At 46.8% G+C, this 18,480-nt stretch overlaps 1 protein-coding gene across 5 annotated transcripts in view; it reads left to right on the top strand.

The window, feature by feature from the left end:
* The window catches only part of FBXO10 (F-box protein 10), a 41,421-nt gene that overhangs the window by 15,364 nt on the left and 7,577 nt on the right, over nucleotides 1-18,480 (top strand). For all 5 annotated transcript variants that reach the window (XM_037494840.2, XM_054689356.1, XM_037494842.2 and 2 more), the window contains 6 exons: nucleotides 5,273-5,863; nucleotides 6,898-7,731; nucleotides 9,440-9,589; nucleotides 11,601-11,737; nucleotides 16,204-16,274; nucleotides 17,891-18,043. In XM_037494840.2, the coding sequence (XP_037350737.1) occupies nucleotides 5,279-5,863; nucleotides 6,898-7,731; nucleotides 9,440-9,589; nucleotides 11,601-11,737; nucleotides 16,204-16,274; nucleotides 17,891-18,043 (1,930 nt within the window). In that variant the 5' untranslated portion in view covers nucleotides 5,273-5,278. The remainder of the gene's footprint in view (nucleotides 1-5,272; nucleotides 5,864-6,897; nucleotides 7,732-9,439; nucleotides 9,590-11,600; nucleotides 11,738-16,203; nucleotides 16,275-17,890; nucleotides 18,044-18,480) is intronic.

The following is an 18,480-nucleotide window of genomic DNA, read 5'->3' as shown; positions in this document are numbered from 1 at the left end:
TGGTATACAGTATGGGCAGAGGGGCGTCTGTTATATGGAAGGAGACTGTAGCGGAACCATTTTGCAGAAATGTATTATGTCAAGGGTCAGGGTTTGTCAGAAGAAATGTGATATACAGAGTCATTGAATTCAGCGAACAGTATACACATTACCAAGTCCTTATGCAGGGGCAGCAGAGTAACTATTGTTATCCCATAAGCAAGGTGACAAAAAAGAACCAAGAACATAGCTGGAGGAGAGGGCCTGAAACTGAAGTGCATCTAACCCATGAAGAGTGGCCCAGGCATCAAAGTTCCTTCCCCACGTGAATAATGTTGTAATGAGAAAAGCAACATTCAAATTAGGAAAAGAATAATTACAGGCAGAGTCACCCACAACCTTGGGAAAAGCCTGGGAAGAAGTTTGGGAGGAGTGTGGAGTGAAAAGATATGAAATTATGCCGGAACAAATGAGTCATGTGAGTGTTAAAATATAAAAGGGTTAGCTTAATTTCACCAGAGGTACTGCTGCCCTGTTCTCCCAGTGCCACTGGATTAATGATTGGCATTGTTGCCTGAAAGAACCAAGAACCTGGGAGAAAAACAGAATCCCAATTTCCTAGCCCCTGGGGCAAGTGGATGTACTATTGAAAGGAATAGGTACCTTCCACTTACATTCTCCTCTTGTCTTTTTTGGCACCCTGTATTTCTTTGGTATCTGTCACATGTCTTTCTGTGATAGAGCTTTTTACGGAGTGGGTAGAGGAGACACTGTAAGTCTGAGGAGAAAGCGTGAAGAAAGGCCCATCTAAAAGAGGTGTATTGGAAGAGTCAGGCTCAGGTAGGACAGATGTCAGGGATGAAGCTCAAGAAACAGATAAACTCCATACTAAACTTTATCCAGAAACCATGGGGGAACCGCTGAGGAATTTTAAGCTGACAAGTGGTATGACCAGATTTATATTTTAGAAAACTCCCCACGACAGCTGTATATCAGATGGATTAGATGGAGGCAGGACTGACTGGTTCCAGGGTGGCCAGTTAAGAATCTATTATAGTAATCCAATCTAAAGATGGTAAGGCCAGAAATAACACAGTGACTGAGAGGGCAGGGAGGAAAGGATAATTTGAGAGTACTTCGGGAGGCAGGAACACAGGACATTAGAGACTAACCTGGAGAGAGAGAAGAAAGGAGGTTCCGTTGGGTTACTTAGTGGGGCAGCTGGGTGGAAGATGACAGTGTCACTGATTGGAACATGGAATATTTTTGGTAGGGCAAGAGTGGAAATAGATTATATGTACAGTTTCTTAAAGTGAGATAAAGTTGATATACAATAAAATGCACAGAAGGGAGGCATACAATCCAGTGGTTTTTTAAATGTATGTACCCATGTAACTGACATGCCAGTCAAGATATGAAATATTTCCTTTATCCTCTAAAGTTTTCCTTGTGACCTCAATCCCTAACCCATTGGCAAACACTGTTCTAATGTTAATCACCATAGATTATGTTGCCTGTTTTTTACTTCACCTACGTAGAAACCTATGATACCTTATCATTGTGACTGGTTTCTTTGGCTCAGTGTATTGTTTTTGTGATCCATCCATATTAACTGGGTTTTTTTTTAAAGATTTATTTTATTGATGCCTACAAGAGCTGGGTATAGGCCAGAGATGCAGAGGGGTGGTGGAGAGACACTTCACCATAGACAAAGTGGGGAGCAGAACAGGTGTATCTACTGAAATACACTGCTGAGGGGAGCAGCAGGCGAGACAGAAGACATCTGCTGCACCATGTGGGTTAGCGCCCTGGCCGGGGTTCGAACCTGTGCTGCAGTGGCTGCGGATTGCTTCATAGTGCTAATGCTTAACAACTTTGTGCCAGGGAGGCCCTCTTTTCATTTTCTTTGACAGACCAATTTATAAATTTTTTCTTTGGTGATTAGTGCTTTTTGTTTCAATTACCTTTGCCTACCTTAAGGCTGTGAATATATTTGCTGTTTTCTTCTAGAAGTTTTATAATAGGTACGGTTTTTATGTTTAGGTCTGCAATCTTAAGTTAGTTTTGCATATGGGTCAAAAGTTCATTTTTGGCGTATGAATATCAAGTTTTCCAGCTCTATATGATGCAAAGACTTCTTTGCTCTTGAATTTCATTGATTTTTTGTCAAAAAATAATTGACCCGTGTATGTAGGGATCGGTTTTTGGACCCTATTTTTCTTGTGCCAGTACCACATTGTCTGTTGCTGATAGGTTGAGGGTGTCTCTAATTTATGCTGTCATTTTTTTAAAAAAAGAGTGTTGAGTTTTATTCTAGCAGGTGGTTAAGTTACTGGCAGATATGGGCATGGGTGATTTAGTGGACGATGAGTGGAACATGTGCATATAAAAAAGAGCAAAGCTGTAACCTCCAAAATTAAAATAAAATTTAAAAAATACTGGCAGAACGCTTTGCTTCTATCAGGTTTGTTTTTCTCCTTCCAATTTAAATTTATTCCTATGGTATATGGTTTCAGAGTCTCAGGGTGTACATTTCATATTCTGGGCTGGAATTTCCTTGTCTCCCAGATGTGCATGACTCAGTGTCACTGTGATGCCTTAGCAGATAGTCTCTTTTTTTTTAAAGATTTGTTTATGCATACAAGAACTGGGGTACAGGCCAGAGGTGCGGGGGCTGAGAAGATTCACCAGAGACAGAGTGGGGAACAGAATAGACAGATGTACTCAAATATACTGCTGAAGGGAGCAGTGGGCGAGACAGGAGAGGTCTGCTGCGCTATATGGGTAGCTCTCTGGCCAGCCCGGGGATCGAACTCATGCTTCAGAGGCTCCAGATAACTTCATAGTGCTGTGCTTAACCCCTTGCGCTACCAGGGAGACCCCATAGGTAGTCTCTTCTTGCTCTGTGCATGTCTAGCTTTCCACCAAGAAACTGGCCACCCACCCCACTCCTACTCTGTGCCTCTCACTCCATCCTGGCACCTCCCCAGATTCCAGCCACTTCAGCAGCACAGAATGCAGATGTACCTGCTCAGTGAGACTAGCACTGAGCTTGGGCTCTATCTCCCTACACCACAGTGAGAAAATGCCCGGCATGAAAGTTGGGGTGGTCATGACTCCCCTTCATGCTTTGCTTCCCTCAAAGATCACAGTTGTGCACAGCTTGCTCTTCAGTGCCCAAAAGCATATATTCATTTGTCTCATATACTTTGTCCAGCTTTATGGGGGTTGTTTGTGGTAGAAGGGAGAATCCAGTTGCAGTTATTCTATTCTGGGTTGAAATGGAAGTTGAAGTTCCATTTTGGATAGGATGCTGGGGTTTTATTGTCTGTGGAACAGCCAGGCAGAAATGCCAACAGGCAATTGGATGTTCGTGAATGGTACTTGAAAGAGATACAGGAGCTAAAGATTCAGATTTTGTAGTCATGAATTTATGGTAATTGAAGTGGTAATTGAAGCCAAGGGAATTTGTATGATCATTTAGCTACAGAATGATAACTAGATTAAGAGTGGTGAGAGAAGGAGTAGAAGAACGTTTTTCTCTCAGAAACCCTGAGGTGTGGCTAAAGAAGTAGGTGAGAAACAGGAGATTCAGAAGGTACAGAAACCACTGTGAATAAAGTTTCAGCTGGGGGTGCAGCTATCAGGAACCAGCTTTTTCTAGTCCTGCTGAGGACTTGGTAAAAAGTCTTACTGTGCCATCGTTATGACAAACCGTCATACCGTAGAGTTCAGACCACATCTGTCTTGGGGAAGCTCAAATTTTCCTCAGACAAAAGCACACATTTGTGCTTCTGCCTTTCTTGGAGCTTAGGTAGCTGACAAGTACGATCTTTAGTTTTATAAAATTGGGAGGAAAACCAAGACCCTGCAGAGGTTTCCAATTCGATAAAAGTCAGCTGTGAAGTCGGCCCTGTTTATTGCTGCCGTTGTCTAGACCTTCAGGCTTGGACATTGCTCTGGGTCATCTAAGTCAAGCCTGTTGTTGTTTTAGGTGGGGACTGACACTCATAAATAAAAGGGCTTTAATTGAATATGAATAACAGAAATCCAAAGAAGCCAGCTTAAGCAAAGGCGAGGTTGTGTTGTAAGAGTTTGGAGGTAGCTGATGGCAAGTGCAAAGCTGAGCTTTGAGAGTAGACTAGATCTTGCGTACCATCAAGAAGCTGGGATGTCCCGGGCCCACCCTGCAATATTTTTCTCTGTCTCTGACTCATTCTTCTCTGACATAGACTAGCATCCTCTGTAACACCACCACTACCCTGCTGAGACTGGCTACCAGCAACTATAACTGGTTTATAGTTTACAATTTAGGAAATCGGGCATTCATTCTGCTCCATTCAGATAAGAAGCCAGATTCTGCCACTGCAAATTATATTCCCCTGGGGTTCAGTGGCCCAGTTGGAGCCACCTGGCATCCAACAGTTGGAGTCAGGGGCTGGGCTAGAGTTGTTTTGCACACATGCTGTGGGGTATAATCAGATGGCATAAATTGTTGGTGGGAGGACAGATAATTTCCAGAGAAAACAAGGGTGCAGGTGGCTGGGCACCCAGCCCAGTAGATGTTTAGGACACTTAGGGTTATGTTGGTAACTAGTGGCAGAGCCAGGACCCAAAACCATAGCAGGCTTTCCTGAGGCTGTACCACATGGGCGACCATGGTAATTACTTAATCTGGAATGAGGAGAGATGGGCAGACAGACACTCATCGTCTCTGTTCTTGTTCCTATCGGTGTAAAGATATGGAGGTCCCTTCCCTGGGAGTGTGTGTGTCCAGAGCTCTAGAAACGTCACAGACAAAGGTGGGTTCCCTCTGCATTAGTCCATGCTCTTTGGGTTACAAGTCACAGAAACCCAGATCAAACCAGCTCAAACAAAAGAATTAATTGGAGGTGCATTGAGGTACCTCACAGATTTAAAAGAAAAGGTGTAAATTCCAGGGACTCTTTGGGAATTGGACTCAGTACCACCAGGACACACACATAAGTCCTCACTTTATTTATTTTTCAGTTTTCATCTTTCATGTCTATTCTTCCTCCTTGGCTTCTGGTACCAAGATTTCTCCACCACTTGGGGGATCTGCCTGCCTGAAGTTCTGGGGTATTATCCTTACAGTATCTGACCAAAGAGAAAGGAGTCTTCCCTTCTGGTCCCAGTAGGAAAATTGTACAGATGGATTCCAATAGAGGGGGATCAAGTCCTCTGATTAACTGGACTTTGTTCACTTGGAATATTTTAACAAGGTGATAAAGCAGGATAGACAAAAACCTCATGTTTTGTGTCTGTCTTCCAGGTGACTATGGAGGCTGGAGGGCTCCCCCTGGAGCTTTGGCGCATGATCTTGGCCTACCTACACCTTCCCGACCTGGGCCGCTGCAGTCTGGTGTGCAGGGCCTGGTACGAGCTGATCCTCAGTCTCGACAGCACCCGTTGGCGGCAGCTGTGTCTGGGCTGCACCGAGTGCCGCCACCCCAACTGGCCCAACCAACCTGATGTGGAGCCTGAGTCTTGGAGGGAAGCCTTCAAGCAGCATTACCTTGCCTCCAAGACGTGGACCAAGAATGCTCTGGACTTGGAGTCCTCTGTCTGCTTTTCTCTATTTCGCCGGAGGAGGGAACGACGCACCCTGAGCGTGGGACCAGGCCATGAGTTTGATAGCTTGGGCAGCGCCTTGGCCATGGCCAGCCTGTATGACCGAATTGTGCTGTTCCCAGGTGTATATGAAGAGCAAGGTGAAATCATCCTGAAGGTGCCCGTGGAGATTGTAGGCCACGGGAAGTTAGGTGAAGTGGCCCTGTTAGCGAGCATTGACCAGCACTGCTCAACCACGCGCCTGTGCAACCTCGTCTTCATGCCAGCCTGGTTCTCACCCTTCATGTTTAAGGTGAGGGTCTGCATCACATGTTTGGACTGTTGAGTCCTGATCCTGGACTTTGATCTCTTCTCAGTGGGTTGATTACTCCTTTTTTGTTGGAAATGAGAATTTACTGTTGTCCTGATGCACATACTCATAAGTTCTGTACAGCTGAGAAATAGGCACAGGGATCCATAGAGGCCTTCCTGGCAAAGGTATATTGAACAATGAGCCTTGGACTTGAGGCCAAAATTGCTTTATATTTTGTACTTCCAAATTGGACCAACTGGAGCCACAGGTTGAGCAATTAGGTGGGAAAGCCAGGTTCAGGAGCACACCATGGGTGACAGGCCGCAGAGAACATCTCAGGAGCTCATGGTGGCAAGCCCCAAGAGAGCCAGAGAGGGGAAGCTCTGCAGCCTGTAAACCCAACACTTCAACCCCATCCTGTGACTGTCAGGGAGGGTCAGGAATCTATCAGAATTAGTTACTCATGAGCTGGTACATTCTTTATGTACTAAGACCCTGAGCTGGGACTCCAGAAGTCTTGGTCAAATTGGGTTTACATGACAGTCCATGTTTGTAAAAACTCACAGCTCTCCCAGTCATCTGACTATCCCAGTGTGACCCTCTCCTCGTTCACCTCCTGTATTAGCATGTGTTGATTCCATTTCTTCCAGCATCCTCTGAGCATTTAGCTTCTTCCCTCATCCCCATTTTCATCCCCAACCAACTTTTTTCTCACTAAGTATTTCATAAGATTTGAAGTTTTTAGGAAGGATCCTGCCACACAGTATAAACTTTTCTGCCATTATCCATGTCCACTCTTGTCTCTCTTCTTTGGGGTTGGTAGGAGGGAAGGGCAGGCAATTCCCAGCTACCTCCTTCCAGTGGAGCAGCTCCCCAGCTTCTCGTGGGGCCAGCTGACACCAGCCTGGTGGGGAAGGGAACAGTAGGACAAAGAGCCCCTCCATGCTCGAACCTCCATTGAGAGCGGTTAGAGTTTTGACCAGCAAAACATATCTCACCCCTGTTTTATCGATTTTCTCATTTTCACTTCCCAGACAACATCAGGTCATGTCCAGTTTGACAACTGCAACTTTGAGAATGGGCACATTCAGGTCCATGGCCCAGGCACCTGCCAAGTGAAGTTCTGCACCTTCAAAAACACCCATGTCTTCCTGCACAATGTGCCCCTGTGTGTCCTGGAAAACTGTGAATTTGTGGGCAGTGAAAACAACTCTGTGACTGTTGAGGGCCACCCATCTGCAGACAAGAACTGGGCTTACAAATATCTACTGGGGCTGATCAGGTCCTCACCCAGTTTGCTCCCCACAGAGGACTCTGACTCTTTAATGTCCCTGGACTTAGAGAGCAGAGACCAGGCCTGGAGTCCAAGGACCTGTGACATTGTCATTGAGGGCAGTCAGAGCCCTACCAGCCCAGCCTCCAGCTCCCCAAAGCCACGCTCTAGGGCTGGCTCACAGGAGGCAGAGGTGGGCAGCGATGGGGAAAGGGTAGCCCAGACCCCAGACAGCAGCGATGGAGGCCTGAGTCCCAGTGGGGAGGATGAAGATGAGGACCAGCTCACATACAGACTGTCCTACCAAGTACAGGGCCCACGCCCTGTACTGGGGGGCTCCTTTCTGGGTCCACCACTGCCAGGAGCATCCATTCAGCTGCCCAGCTGTCTAGTGCTGAACTCACTGCAGCAGGAGCTACAGAAGGACAAGGAGGCCATGGCACTGGCCAGCTCCGTGCAGGGCTGCCTCATCCGCAAGTGCCTCTTCCGGGATGGGAAGGGAGGCGTCTTCGTCTGTTCCTATGGTCGTGCCAAGATGGAAGGAAACATCTTCCGGAACCTGACTTACGCTGTGCGGTGTATACATAATAGCAAGGTGCTGCCTAGCCTTACTCTACAGATCCCTGAGCTGCACTGGGTCATCAGGACCTAGATTTTGATTGGCAGGAGAGCTCCTATGGCTATAAGCATGAAGGTCTTGCTGGGGCTGTTTTGCATTTTCCTAAAGAATCATCTTTTTCTTAAGCTTGTAACACTAGCCTCATGTTCATCATCTGATTTGAATAGGGGAAAAACTGTTATTCCCAGGAGAAAACAGGCCCAGAAAGGGAAGGTCAGTTACTCAGGGTCACACGTCATTTAGAGGCAGACTGAGAACTGGAACCCAGATCTTCCCCCTCCTTTCACTACATCAGCTGCTTCTTGACATGTCACCCAAGTCCTAGTGGAAGGAATGAGAGAGAGTTCAGGGAGACATGATTATTGCCTTTGATTCCAAATCTGTGTGGGGTAATTGAGAAGGCTTCTCGGAAAGGAGTTGTCTATGCTAAACAGGAGTAGCAGGTAGCCAAGGAAGATGGGATGCATGTACTAAGAAGGGGGTGTGCAGAGTAAGCCAGAGAGCAGGAACATCCTGTGCTAGAATGTGGTTATGTGGCTGAATTCAGCAGTGGGGTGAAGTGGAGGAAGAGTTTGAGAAATGAGGCTGGGTTGGTGAGCAGAAGCCCCCTCACCCAGAGCCTGGAGAACCCCACTGAGACCTTGGGCCTGGCTGCTAAAGTGCTGTGTCCCTCCGTGGATGTGTCAGTGCCTTGCTTGGCAGGACAGTCTGCGAATCCCACAGACAGCTAACAGGAAAGTAGCTTGGCATGCTCCTAGGCTTGAGTCTCACCTCTCCACTAATTCACTGTGAGCTTTACCTTCCTCTTCTGTAAATGCAAACAAGCATTCTCCCCTTGCCACTCTCATCCAGGGTTTGTGAACTTCCAGTGCCATATTTCATCCTGTATTACTAGTAGTATACAATATATCCTGATGTAATTAAGACTTACAATTAAAACCATCTCTAGAAAGATATTCTAGATTTTTAATATAATTATGAAATATGAAAAGAAAATATAAAGGGCAATGTATCCCCTTAATAAGCTGTGTGCTGGATTTTGGTGCGTTGTTTACAGGGGACTTCCTTATACCAGTACTTCTGATTGTCTCTTAGTTTGGAGCTCCACTGCTGCTTCTACCCCAGGATAGTGCACCAGAAAGATTCCAAACAGGCAAGAATGGGCCTTTGTCTTACGAAGTGAAAGGGAGAGTGGGAGCCCCTCCACCCCCAATCCTCTGGTGCTTTCTCAGGCTGGTGAATTCCGTGCCTGTGGAAGTGGTGGATCTGGAACTTGATTCCATTGAAAGTAGCTGTGCCCTTGCACCCCTGGGAAAATCTTGTAACCCCAGTGTGTGTAGAGTTTGAAGACCAGCAAATCCCATCTTCTCTGAGCTGCTTTCCATCCCCCCGTCCAGTTGCTTTGTTCGCCAACTGTGCGTTAGGAGCCCAGGGAACCAGGCTTCCATCCAGGTTTTATTAGCGAACGGATGTGAGCTTGGTGAGGAGCCTGAGGGCAAAGGCGGGAAGGGCAGGGAGACTGCTGAGCTGGTGAGCACGGTGGGAAGTGGCTGTGCTGGCACTGAAGCGCCTCTTGCCTGTGGGTTGAACAGCATGGACCAGATGGTAAGGAAAAGAGTCGGCGTCCTCCAAGTGGTTTTTAAAAACCATGTGAACAAAACAAACGCTTTCTCTCTCCGTGTAGATCGTCATGCTCAGAAACGACATTCACCGCTGTAGAGCTTCAGGCATCTTTCTGCGCTTGGAGGGCGGAGGCCTGATCGCCGGCAACAACATTTACCACAACGCGGAGGCTGGCGTTGACATCCGGAAAAAGTCCAACCCGCTCATCCTGGTACTTTCTCTCTGTCTTCATGCCCTTTTCAGGCTGACTCTTGATTCTTTTTTGAGGATATTTAAATAAATGGTGCTGTCTGGAATTGATAATGCTTCCTGTTTGCAGTGCTTCGTTCCTGACGCTTTTCTGTCCCTGTGGCTCCGGGTCCCTGTTCCCCATGTGTTAGGTAGGGGTGGGTTTGGATAAGTCACTGCCCTGCTGTCTCCTTGTGGGTCAGAAAGTGGACCAGAGAGATTTCTCAGGGCCCTCACTCGGTCCAGATATACTGTGGTTGACTTTGAATAAAGATACTATATCTGCCCTGAAAGACAGGTGGATCCAAAATGAGACAAAACAAAACACAAAATTAGCTCTTTTCTATGAAAAGGATATTTACGACACTAAGTTCTGAGAATTCTTGGATACTGTAAGGACACAGTTTGATTTCACACCAGCATGAAAGCCACGCAACTCCAATGACAAGTGACAAACAAGACCAGCCTCTTTACCTGCTCTGACCTTCCCTGATTAACAGATTTCCCAGAAATTGGGAAATGTGAGACTTTGTGAGCTTGGAAAAAATACCCACTGTTATGCATAGTGCCTACTGTATGCAAGGGATATTCTAAATACTTGTATATGTTTGTTTAATTATGACTTAGTCCTTACACAGCCTCTAAGGTAGAATTAATATCCCCATTTTATAGGTGAAGACATTGAGTCACAAAGCAGGTACAAAGGCACACTAATGACAGAACTGGGATTGGAATCACGGTTAACATTCTGAACCCCTTATATCGACACTGCCCTTACAAATGCAGAGAAAGGAAAATTCCTCCCTCTGTTTAAAGAGACATGTCTAGCCAATGCCCTCTGCCAACCCCTTTCTGTGTTTCTGCCAGGCAGCTGGTGTTTGATGCTTGGCCTTGGCTTAAAAAATGATTGCCATTGTTGCCAAAGAGATAAGTGGAGTTTGGCTTCCCTTATGGGACAGAGGGGACAGGCCGGTTTAGCAGGTGGAAGTGGTGCTGGGGTATTTCATTTCAGGCCTGGCTTTATCCAGGTGTGGGGATGGGCATGCCATGCCCACATCTCTCTTTCTCTGCACTTTCCAACCCTGTGAGGGACTTCTTTGAGGATGTGGTTGCCCTGGTGAATCTGCCAAAGCTGAGAAAATATGCAAAATGAATAAGAATAGGAGTACTTGCAGCATCAAATGCTTTCAAGCAAACTAGAACTTTGTTTCTGTGAAATCATTTTGGATGAGACAGTGAGCTTCCTGGTATATGTATGGGATTGTGTTGGCACTATAATGAACAATTAGAGTGAAACGGTTTTATTATAATTTAAAATTTTTGTCACTATGCATAAACAACTGAGTGGGCAACAGAAAAACTAGGTTTGAAATCTGGCTCTGTCGCACACATGCTATGTGACCTTGGGTCTGTTTCTCCATTTGTATAACAAGGTATCAGGCAGTCTTATTTGTACGGTCCTTACAGTCCATCTCTATGGCCTCATGCTCACGTGACACAAGTTCTCCACACCTTTCTGCATATCCTCCCCTGAATGAGGAGAGAGGGCAAGAAGCCAAATCTCTTATGAGGAGAGAGAGGACAAGAAGCCAAATCTCTTAGGACAAAGCCCTTCTCTTAGGACTATGCTTAGCCAACAGGATGCTGGGAGGAGGGCTCACTGAGCCCTGGACAGTGGCCTGGCCAGATAATTGTGTGTTTGGAGGCTTTGGGTGGGGATGGGGGTGGGCGGTGCTGTGCTCAAAAACCTTCAGTAGCAAGGTTTATAGATGAAGTGTCAACCACATCCCAGTGGTGGGGCAGGGAAGACACCTATCTTTAGATCCTCCCTGATGGGTTTTGGGGTATACCCCTGTGCAGGAAGGGCAGGATAGCCCCACAGTCCACTCTGTCATGTACTAGGGGCCTTCCAGGGACATTGTTTTCTCCACTTCTCACCCTACTTCTTGCAGGAATATCTGACCTGTTCTGTGGTGTCTCTTGTTCACCTGCAGTGTAACCAGATCCACCACGGCCTTCGCTCTGGCATTGTTGTCCTTGGCAATGGGAAAGGCATCATCCGGAACAATCAAATCTTTTCAAATAAGGAGGCTGGCATTTATATCCTGTACCACGGAAATCCAGTTGTGAGGTATGTGTTGCTGTGTCCAGCCATCCTGCTTGTTCTGGTCCCTCTCACCTTTCTGTTTCCCTACTCCCTGTTTTTGTTTGTTTGTTTGTTTTTTTCCTGTTTCAAAATATTTCTTGTTTCTTGTTGTTTGGAAACAACTGTAGAGATGCAGGCATTATCCCATAACAGTGACACTGCTTTGTGCTTCTGCGTGCCTTTCTGGTTAACTGCAGGTAGCCATTCTATTCAGCAAACAGGCCCGAGCCCTTCTAATAGTGAGTATGAAGGTAACAAAGGGTCTCTGCTTCCTGGGCACTTACTCTAGCCTGGAGGGCATATGTGCCCCCAAAGTAACCTAACAGAGAGAAGACACAGAAGTTTCAACTCACCTGACAACTCCAGCCCATTGATAGTGGCTGCCTGGGATACCATGTTACAGTTGGGAGGCTGCAGGTGGCCTCAGCCTGCAAGCAGGACATAACCAGTCTGTGGGCCACGGGTGGGAGAGACAGTGGCAGGATGGAAGTGTGTACTTGCCATTCCTGCTCAGGTGGGGCAGACTGTGAGGTATGCCATGGACGTGGAGCAAGAGAGGGAGGGAAGTTTCTGGCTAGGGGACGCAAGAACATCCTCATTTAAGGGGTGGCACTGGTGTTGGGATCTGGGTGGAACTTGGACTCTCATTGAGATGGGGATTGGGCCTTCCCAGTATAGGAAACATAAAGAAAGGTAGCCAAGCACAGCAGATTCAGGGCTTAGTCAGCAAACAGTCCTTGTGTCTTGAGAAAGAGTATGATAAAGGTGCAGTAGGGGTATAGAATATTTTAAATTGGGATGGTCCCTGAAAATCTTGGGTCCTGTGGTCACTGCAGGGTGACACTTTACACCCCCCTGGCAGCCCATCTCTGCCATGCAGTGTGTTGGGTGATGGAAAGCAAGTCTTGGCCTGGCTGAGGAAGGCCTTCTGTAGACCAAGCTGAGGAAGGTGGATTCTCTTTAGATGATAGGGGAAATTATTGAAAATTTGTCCTTGGCAATGGGAAAGGCATCATCCGGAACAATCAAATCTTTTCAAATAAGGAGGCTGGCATTTATATCCTGTACCACGGAAATCCAGATTCACACAATGATGTCTGTGCTTCAGGAAAATAACTGGCATTTACCTGCAGCAAATATATTCTGAGGCTTTCCCCAGCATTATTCCACAAGTCCTTTCCCATCTTGTTGTATGACCTTTGTATTTATGAACTTTGGAACATTTCAGAGCATGTGTTTTGATAGTCCCTAATTTTTTGAACCCATTACTATACTGTTCGGAATCAACTTTTCACTGTTAAAGCTCTTTTCCATCCTTTGCATTATTGCCTTTAAGATAAGAGTGTTTGTATGTATGCATGTTACTCACTTAACACACATTTAAGTGTATGTAAATATGGGACAGTGATTTTAAGTAAAGTATATAAAAGCAGTTTCTACTCCTTGAAGTAGAATCCAATAACCACAGGGAAGACTCACCAAAACGAGCACTTTATAAGGTCTTCATACAGAATACCAGAGGATCCCAGCCAAGCTTTCAGCTGAGTGTGTTAGGGAAGAACAACTGAGTTCTGCTTGAAGGGTAAATAGGATTTCATGGCCTGCTAAGAGGCATTCTGGGCCTTGAGACAGTGAAATCTAAGATATGTCTGGGAAAATGCTAATCAACATGGTGTGTCTGTGCACGAGACGCTCAGGCGAATTAAGCCAAAGTTCAGCCTCCACAGGAAGGTGGAGCTGGAGAAGGGGCGGGGGGTGGCCTAGATGCATGTGTGGCAGGTAAAATAGCCCTCCGCAGGTGTCCATGTCCTAATCCTTAGAACCTGTTATTTTATGTGACAAAAGGGACTTTGCAATTGTGATTAAGGACCTTGCATTGGGGATATGGTTCTGGATTGTCCAGGTTTCTCAATGTTATCATAAGGGTCATTGTAAGCGGGAGGCAGGAGACAGAGGCAGAGAAAAGGAACCATGACAACAGAAGCCGGGGTCAGCATGGTGACGCCACAGGCCAAGAAAAATGGGCAGCCACTAAAATCTGGAAAAGATAAACAGACTCCCCTTTAGAGCTCCAGATCCAGGTCAGTTAGACTTCTAGTTAGCCTGATAAGATCCATTTGGGACTCCTGACCTCCTAAACTGGAAAATAATAAATTTGTGTTATTTTGAGCTACAAAATTTCTGGTAATTTGTTGTAGCAGCTATAGACCAAGCTAGGAAGTTGAGACTTTAAAATCAAATCAGTGTCTTTGGTTCTTAAAACAATCACTTTGAGAGAGCAGGTTGTTCTTTTACCCTTTATGTTTCTTTGTGGTAGGATGTAGGGATCTGGGGGAGGATACAGAGTGAATTTCAAAATCTCTGAAGTGACCTGAATAAGGCAAACCACAGCATTTTTTTTTCTTGCCAGTGAGAGTTATATAACCTATTCCATCTCTTTTTTGCCTTGGCTGCAGAGAAACACAGGCCTCCAGCTGTGCTCATCTGCAGTAAATATTCCCTCCTTGATTCTGCTACAAAGATTGGTCCCCTTTTTTTTAAATGCTTTCTGATAACTTTTTTTTTAAAAAAAGATTTATTTATACAAGAACTGGGGTACAGGTGAGAGGTGCGGGAGGGTGAGAAAATTCACCAGAGACAGAGTGGGGAACAGAACAGGCAGATGACCGAAAGCACTGCTGAGGGGAGCAGCAGGCAAGACAGGAAAGGTCTGCTGCGCCATGTAGGTTTCTCCCTGGTTGACCAGGAATCGAACCCGCGCTCCAGAGGCTGGGTCAGCTTCATGAGCTGTGCTCAACCCTCTGCACCACAGGGAAGGCCTCTGATACCTCTTATCTTTATTCTACTCACCCTGTGTATACACACATATCTTTATCCAAGTGGCCACAGACCCTTTGTAAGTTAGATTTGTATTAAAATACACCAGTCTGCCTTTGTTGCTATGTCATAGCTATCAGCCCCCAGCCCAGGGACCACATCTGTGAATTTTAGAAACCTGTAGTAACCATCGTCAGTTGACAGAACTTTACCAGATCAAAGCCAGTTTAGATCTGAGGGGAAATATGGGGATTTTTAAGCAAATAATTCCACTTTTTCAACTCCAAAATGCATAGTGTAAATGAATTGATATTTGGCTTCCCCAGAATCAACGTAGATACTGTTTTCCCCCAAGGAAGTAAACCTTTTGGGCCCTGCATCAGAAAACAGGGAAACATAGTCAACCAACTCCTGTTCAGTGACATTCTATGGGGTGTCAGGCCCTATGGGAGACTCTGAAGGGCCAGATGACACTTCAGCCCATATCTCTCAGTGACATGATGGGAAGTAAGACCACCACCTCCTGGGCCTCCCCGGTGGCGCAGCGGTTGAGCGCTGGGTTGCGAAGCTGCCCGCGGCCTCTGTGGTGCCGGTTCGATCCCCGGCTGCTATGGCGCGCAGACCTCTCCTGCCGCCCACTGCTCCCCTCAGCAGTGTACTTCGGTCCTTCTGCCTGCTCTGCTCCCCGCTCTGGCTCTGGTGAATTCTCTCACCCTCCCGCGCTTCTGACTGTACCCAGTGCTTGTATAAACAAAACAAACAAATAAATAAATAAATAAACAAAACTTAAAAAAAAAAAAGACCACCACCTCCTGAGAAAGGGGAAGGGTCCTTCCAGTAGGCAACGGGAGTGCAGCATTCCTGTTAATCAAAATAACAAACCACAGATGTATATTCTCCAGGATAATCCATTTCTGCTAAGGTCCAGAACTGGCTTTGTTTTTACAGTTAACCACCACTCGCGCATCTGGTTTTGAGTTTCATTCACCAGGACTTTGCGTGGCAGTGAGGGCCATGTGTCTTTATAGTGCCCTTTCTCTTCCACCGTGGCTCCCCCATGCCATGAGGTTTCACATTCGTGTTGTCTGATGTTCTTGAAACTCCCTTTTTGAAATCTGGCTTTCTAAGGCATGTCATTATTTCACATCATTCAAATACACAGGTGATTAACAGAAAATAAGGTAGAGTAGCTGTAAAATACAAACAGAAGATGGTAGGCTCACTACAGAAAGTCTCATCCAGGTTTGGACATAGATCGCTCCCATGCAAATGTAGCATTCTCTTTGGACTTCTTGACACCGCCAAGACATTACCTGCAACCTGTGCACGTGATAGCACCCTTTAATAAGGGTGTTTATATGTGGATGACAGTCAAGAGAGTCCACAGAGACTTGGAAATTGTTAGGCTTACCTGACATAGTTGTGGGTTGAGGGTTGAGTTTTTGGTCAAAGTGTCTGAATAAAAATTAAAGATTTCTTACTGCCAGCACTTCAGGACTTCAGGACGTGCTTTATGCCCTTGTGGACTTGAGCCAGCTGGGGAAGCCCACAGAAGGCATTCACCTTGGATGGGCATTGTCTGAAGCATGACTGATCTGGTCTCACCTCTTTGTCTTGTTCTCCTTCCATTTTAGCGGGAACCACATTTTCAAGGGCCGCGCGGCCGGCATAGCAGTGAATGAGAATGGCAAAGGCCTCATTACAGGTAGGGGTGGGAACTGCCTGGAGCTGTGACCAGTCCAGCAGCCAAGTCAGCATCTTGGCTTCACCCCTGCCCAGCCCTTTCCCTGCACAGACTGGCCTCCTTCTCTGAATAGTGGGCTAGGGCTCGGGAAGCTGCTTCATATACTGGCCATACTTATCACACATAGGCCTGAGAGGGTGTGACTGTCTGCTCGTTGCCAGACTGGTGCTTACAGGGTCACACTGGGTGGCTCATATAACACTGTCAAAAACATGCCACACAAAGTGACTGAATCCCCCATCCTGACTTTTTACATGTGTCTGCCTGTTCTGGAAAGCCACCCTCCTTCCCCTCTGCCCTGCCAACTTCTCATCCTTAGGATCGCACTTAAGTGTCACTTCCTCAGGGAAGCATGCCCTGAATCCCCCCACCACCACCATTACACACATAAACACTCACTTTGTCTAGAAGGCCTGCTCTGTGGGACATTTTACTTCATTTCTTAGTGATCTGTTTAATGTCAGTCTCCTTTGCTGTCGAGTGGTAAATTCCATGAGGCAAGGATCAAGTGTGTCTGGTACATCGATTTAGCCTTAGCACAGAGTACAGCCATATCTAAGACATAAAAGCGATTTAGTGACTATCAGGCTCCCCCTGACTGAGTGCAGCCTTCTTCATTCATCAGACATTTATTGAGCACAGGCTGTATACAGGAACCAGGGACACAGCAGTGAACAAAATAGATACCAGCCCTTCTCCTGGGAACTGACATTTTAGGAGGAAAAGCAAAGAACTAAAGAAGAGAAGTTACACCTGAGGGTCATAGAGTTTCATTCACCAGAGTGTCAGATGGCGATATTCACTGCAAGTGATTGTGTGGTCAGGGCGGGCTTTCCTGAGAAGGTGACATGTGAGGACCTGATGATGGGAAGGAGCCTGGAAGAGACCAAATTCCACACCAGACTGCCTGTGGGAAGAGACCCTGCATGCTTGGGGAGCAGGGACCTCCATTGCTTGTGTGACTGGAGTGTGGTGAGTGAGGACGAGGGATATGAGATGGGGTCTCAGACAGGACAGGACTGGTGACTCATAGGGTATCTCAAGCCTTTGCTTTCTTCCCTCCCTGGCGCCAGGCAGCAATGTCCCAAGACCACCCCTCTGACTTGTGGCCCTTCAGCCCACTCCTGGAGAGGTGCGGGAATGGAGAGGGAATGTGCAGTCAGGGCCCAGAGCTGAGGCTGAGCGGACAGGCTGGCACCTTGCAGGCTTGTGTGGGGCTGGCAGGAGTCCACCTCCGAACCCTCCCGGAATCAGCCCCAAGGGTGGACATCCCCTGCCTGGCCATGGTCCAGGCACTCTAAGGCCAGTTTATTCTTGGTCATCAGTGCTTAAGGCCAAGGGGTACAATGGTTAACGGTTTATAGGAGCGCATGAGACAGACACAAGCCTTGTCCTGGGGGAAAGGACAGAAGACAAGTCCTCAAAATGTCAACGGCCACACTAGATTTGGGGTAACTGACTGCTGACAGGGTCGGGCCTAGGCATCCCGTCCAAAGTGTCCTTTCTCACCTGTCCAAGTCTTTGTTGCCAGCACAGAGGTGGCCCTTGGATATCGACCCTCTTTTCTGCCTCCACAGAGAACGTCATCCGTGAGAATCAGTGGGGAGGCGTGGACATCCGCCGCGGAGGCATCCCCGTCCTCAGGAGCAACCTCATCTGCTTTGGCTATTCAGATGGTGTGGTCGTGGGGGATGAAGGCAAAGGGCTGATAGAAGGAAACACCATCTATGGTGAGGGCACATCCTGGGGAAAAGGGGCTTGGGATCAAGAGCAGCAGGGGAGGCAGGGAGCCCAGGTTCTATCTCCTGCTTGTGGGTGCTGAGAAAGTCACTGCCTTTCCCTGGGCCTCAAAGACCACATCTGAAGAACAGAATGGATCCGACCCCATGAGCTCAGCAACACAGAGCTTTATCCCCACCTGAAATAACAAAAGGCAGAAGTTGGAATTAAGCTCTGACATGAACATCTAACTCCTCTCATCCTTTCTTTTGATCCAGAGAACTGAAAATATAATGGGGAAAATAGGATAATCAAAGAAAGAAAACTCAGTCACTTTGGGACTGTGGGCCAAACAGTAATCTTTCTGAACTGTACCTCTAATCATGAGATAATAAGGATGACATATGTATTCAGGCCTGATGCTCTGCTAGGTCCTATATATGCATTA

This window comes from Talpa occidentalis, unplaced genomic scaffold, assembly GCF_014898055.3.
Source record: "Talpa occidentalis isolate TD23 unplaced genomic scaffold, MPIMG_talOcc4v2.1 talOcc4.7, whole genome shotgun sequence".
NCBI classification, from domain to species: Eukaryota; Metazoa; Chordata; class Mammalia; order Eulipotyphla; family Talpidae; genus Talpa; species Talpa occidentalis.
This window is presented reverse-complemented; position numbering and strand designations above follow the sequence as displayed.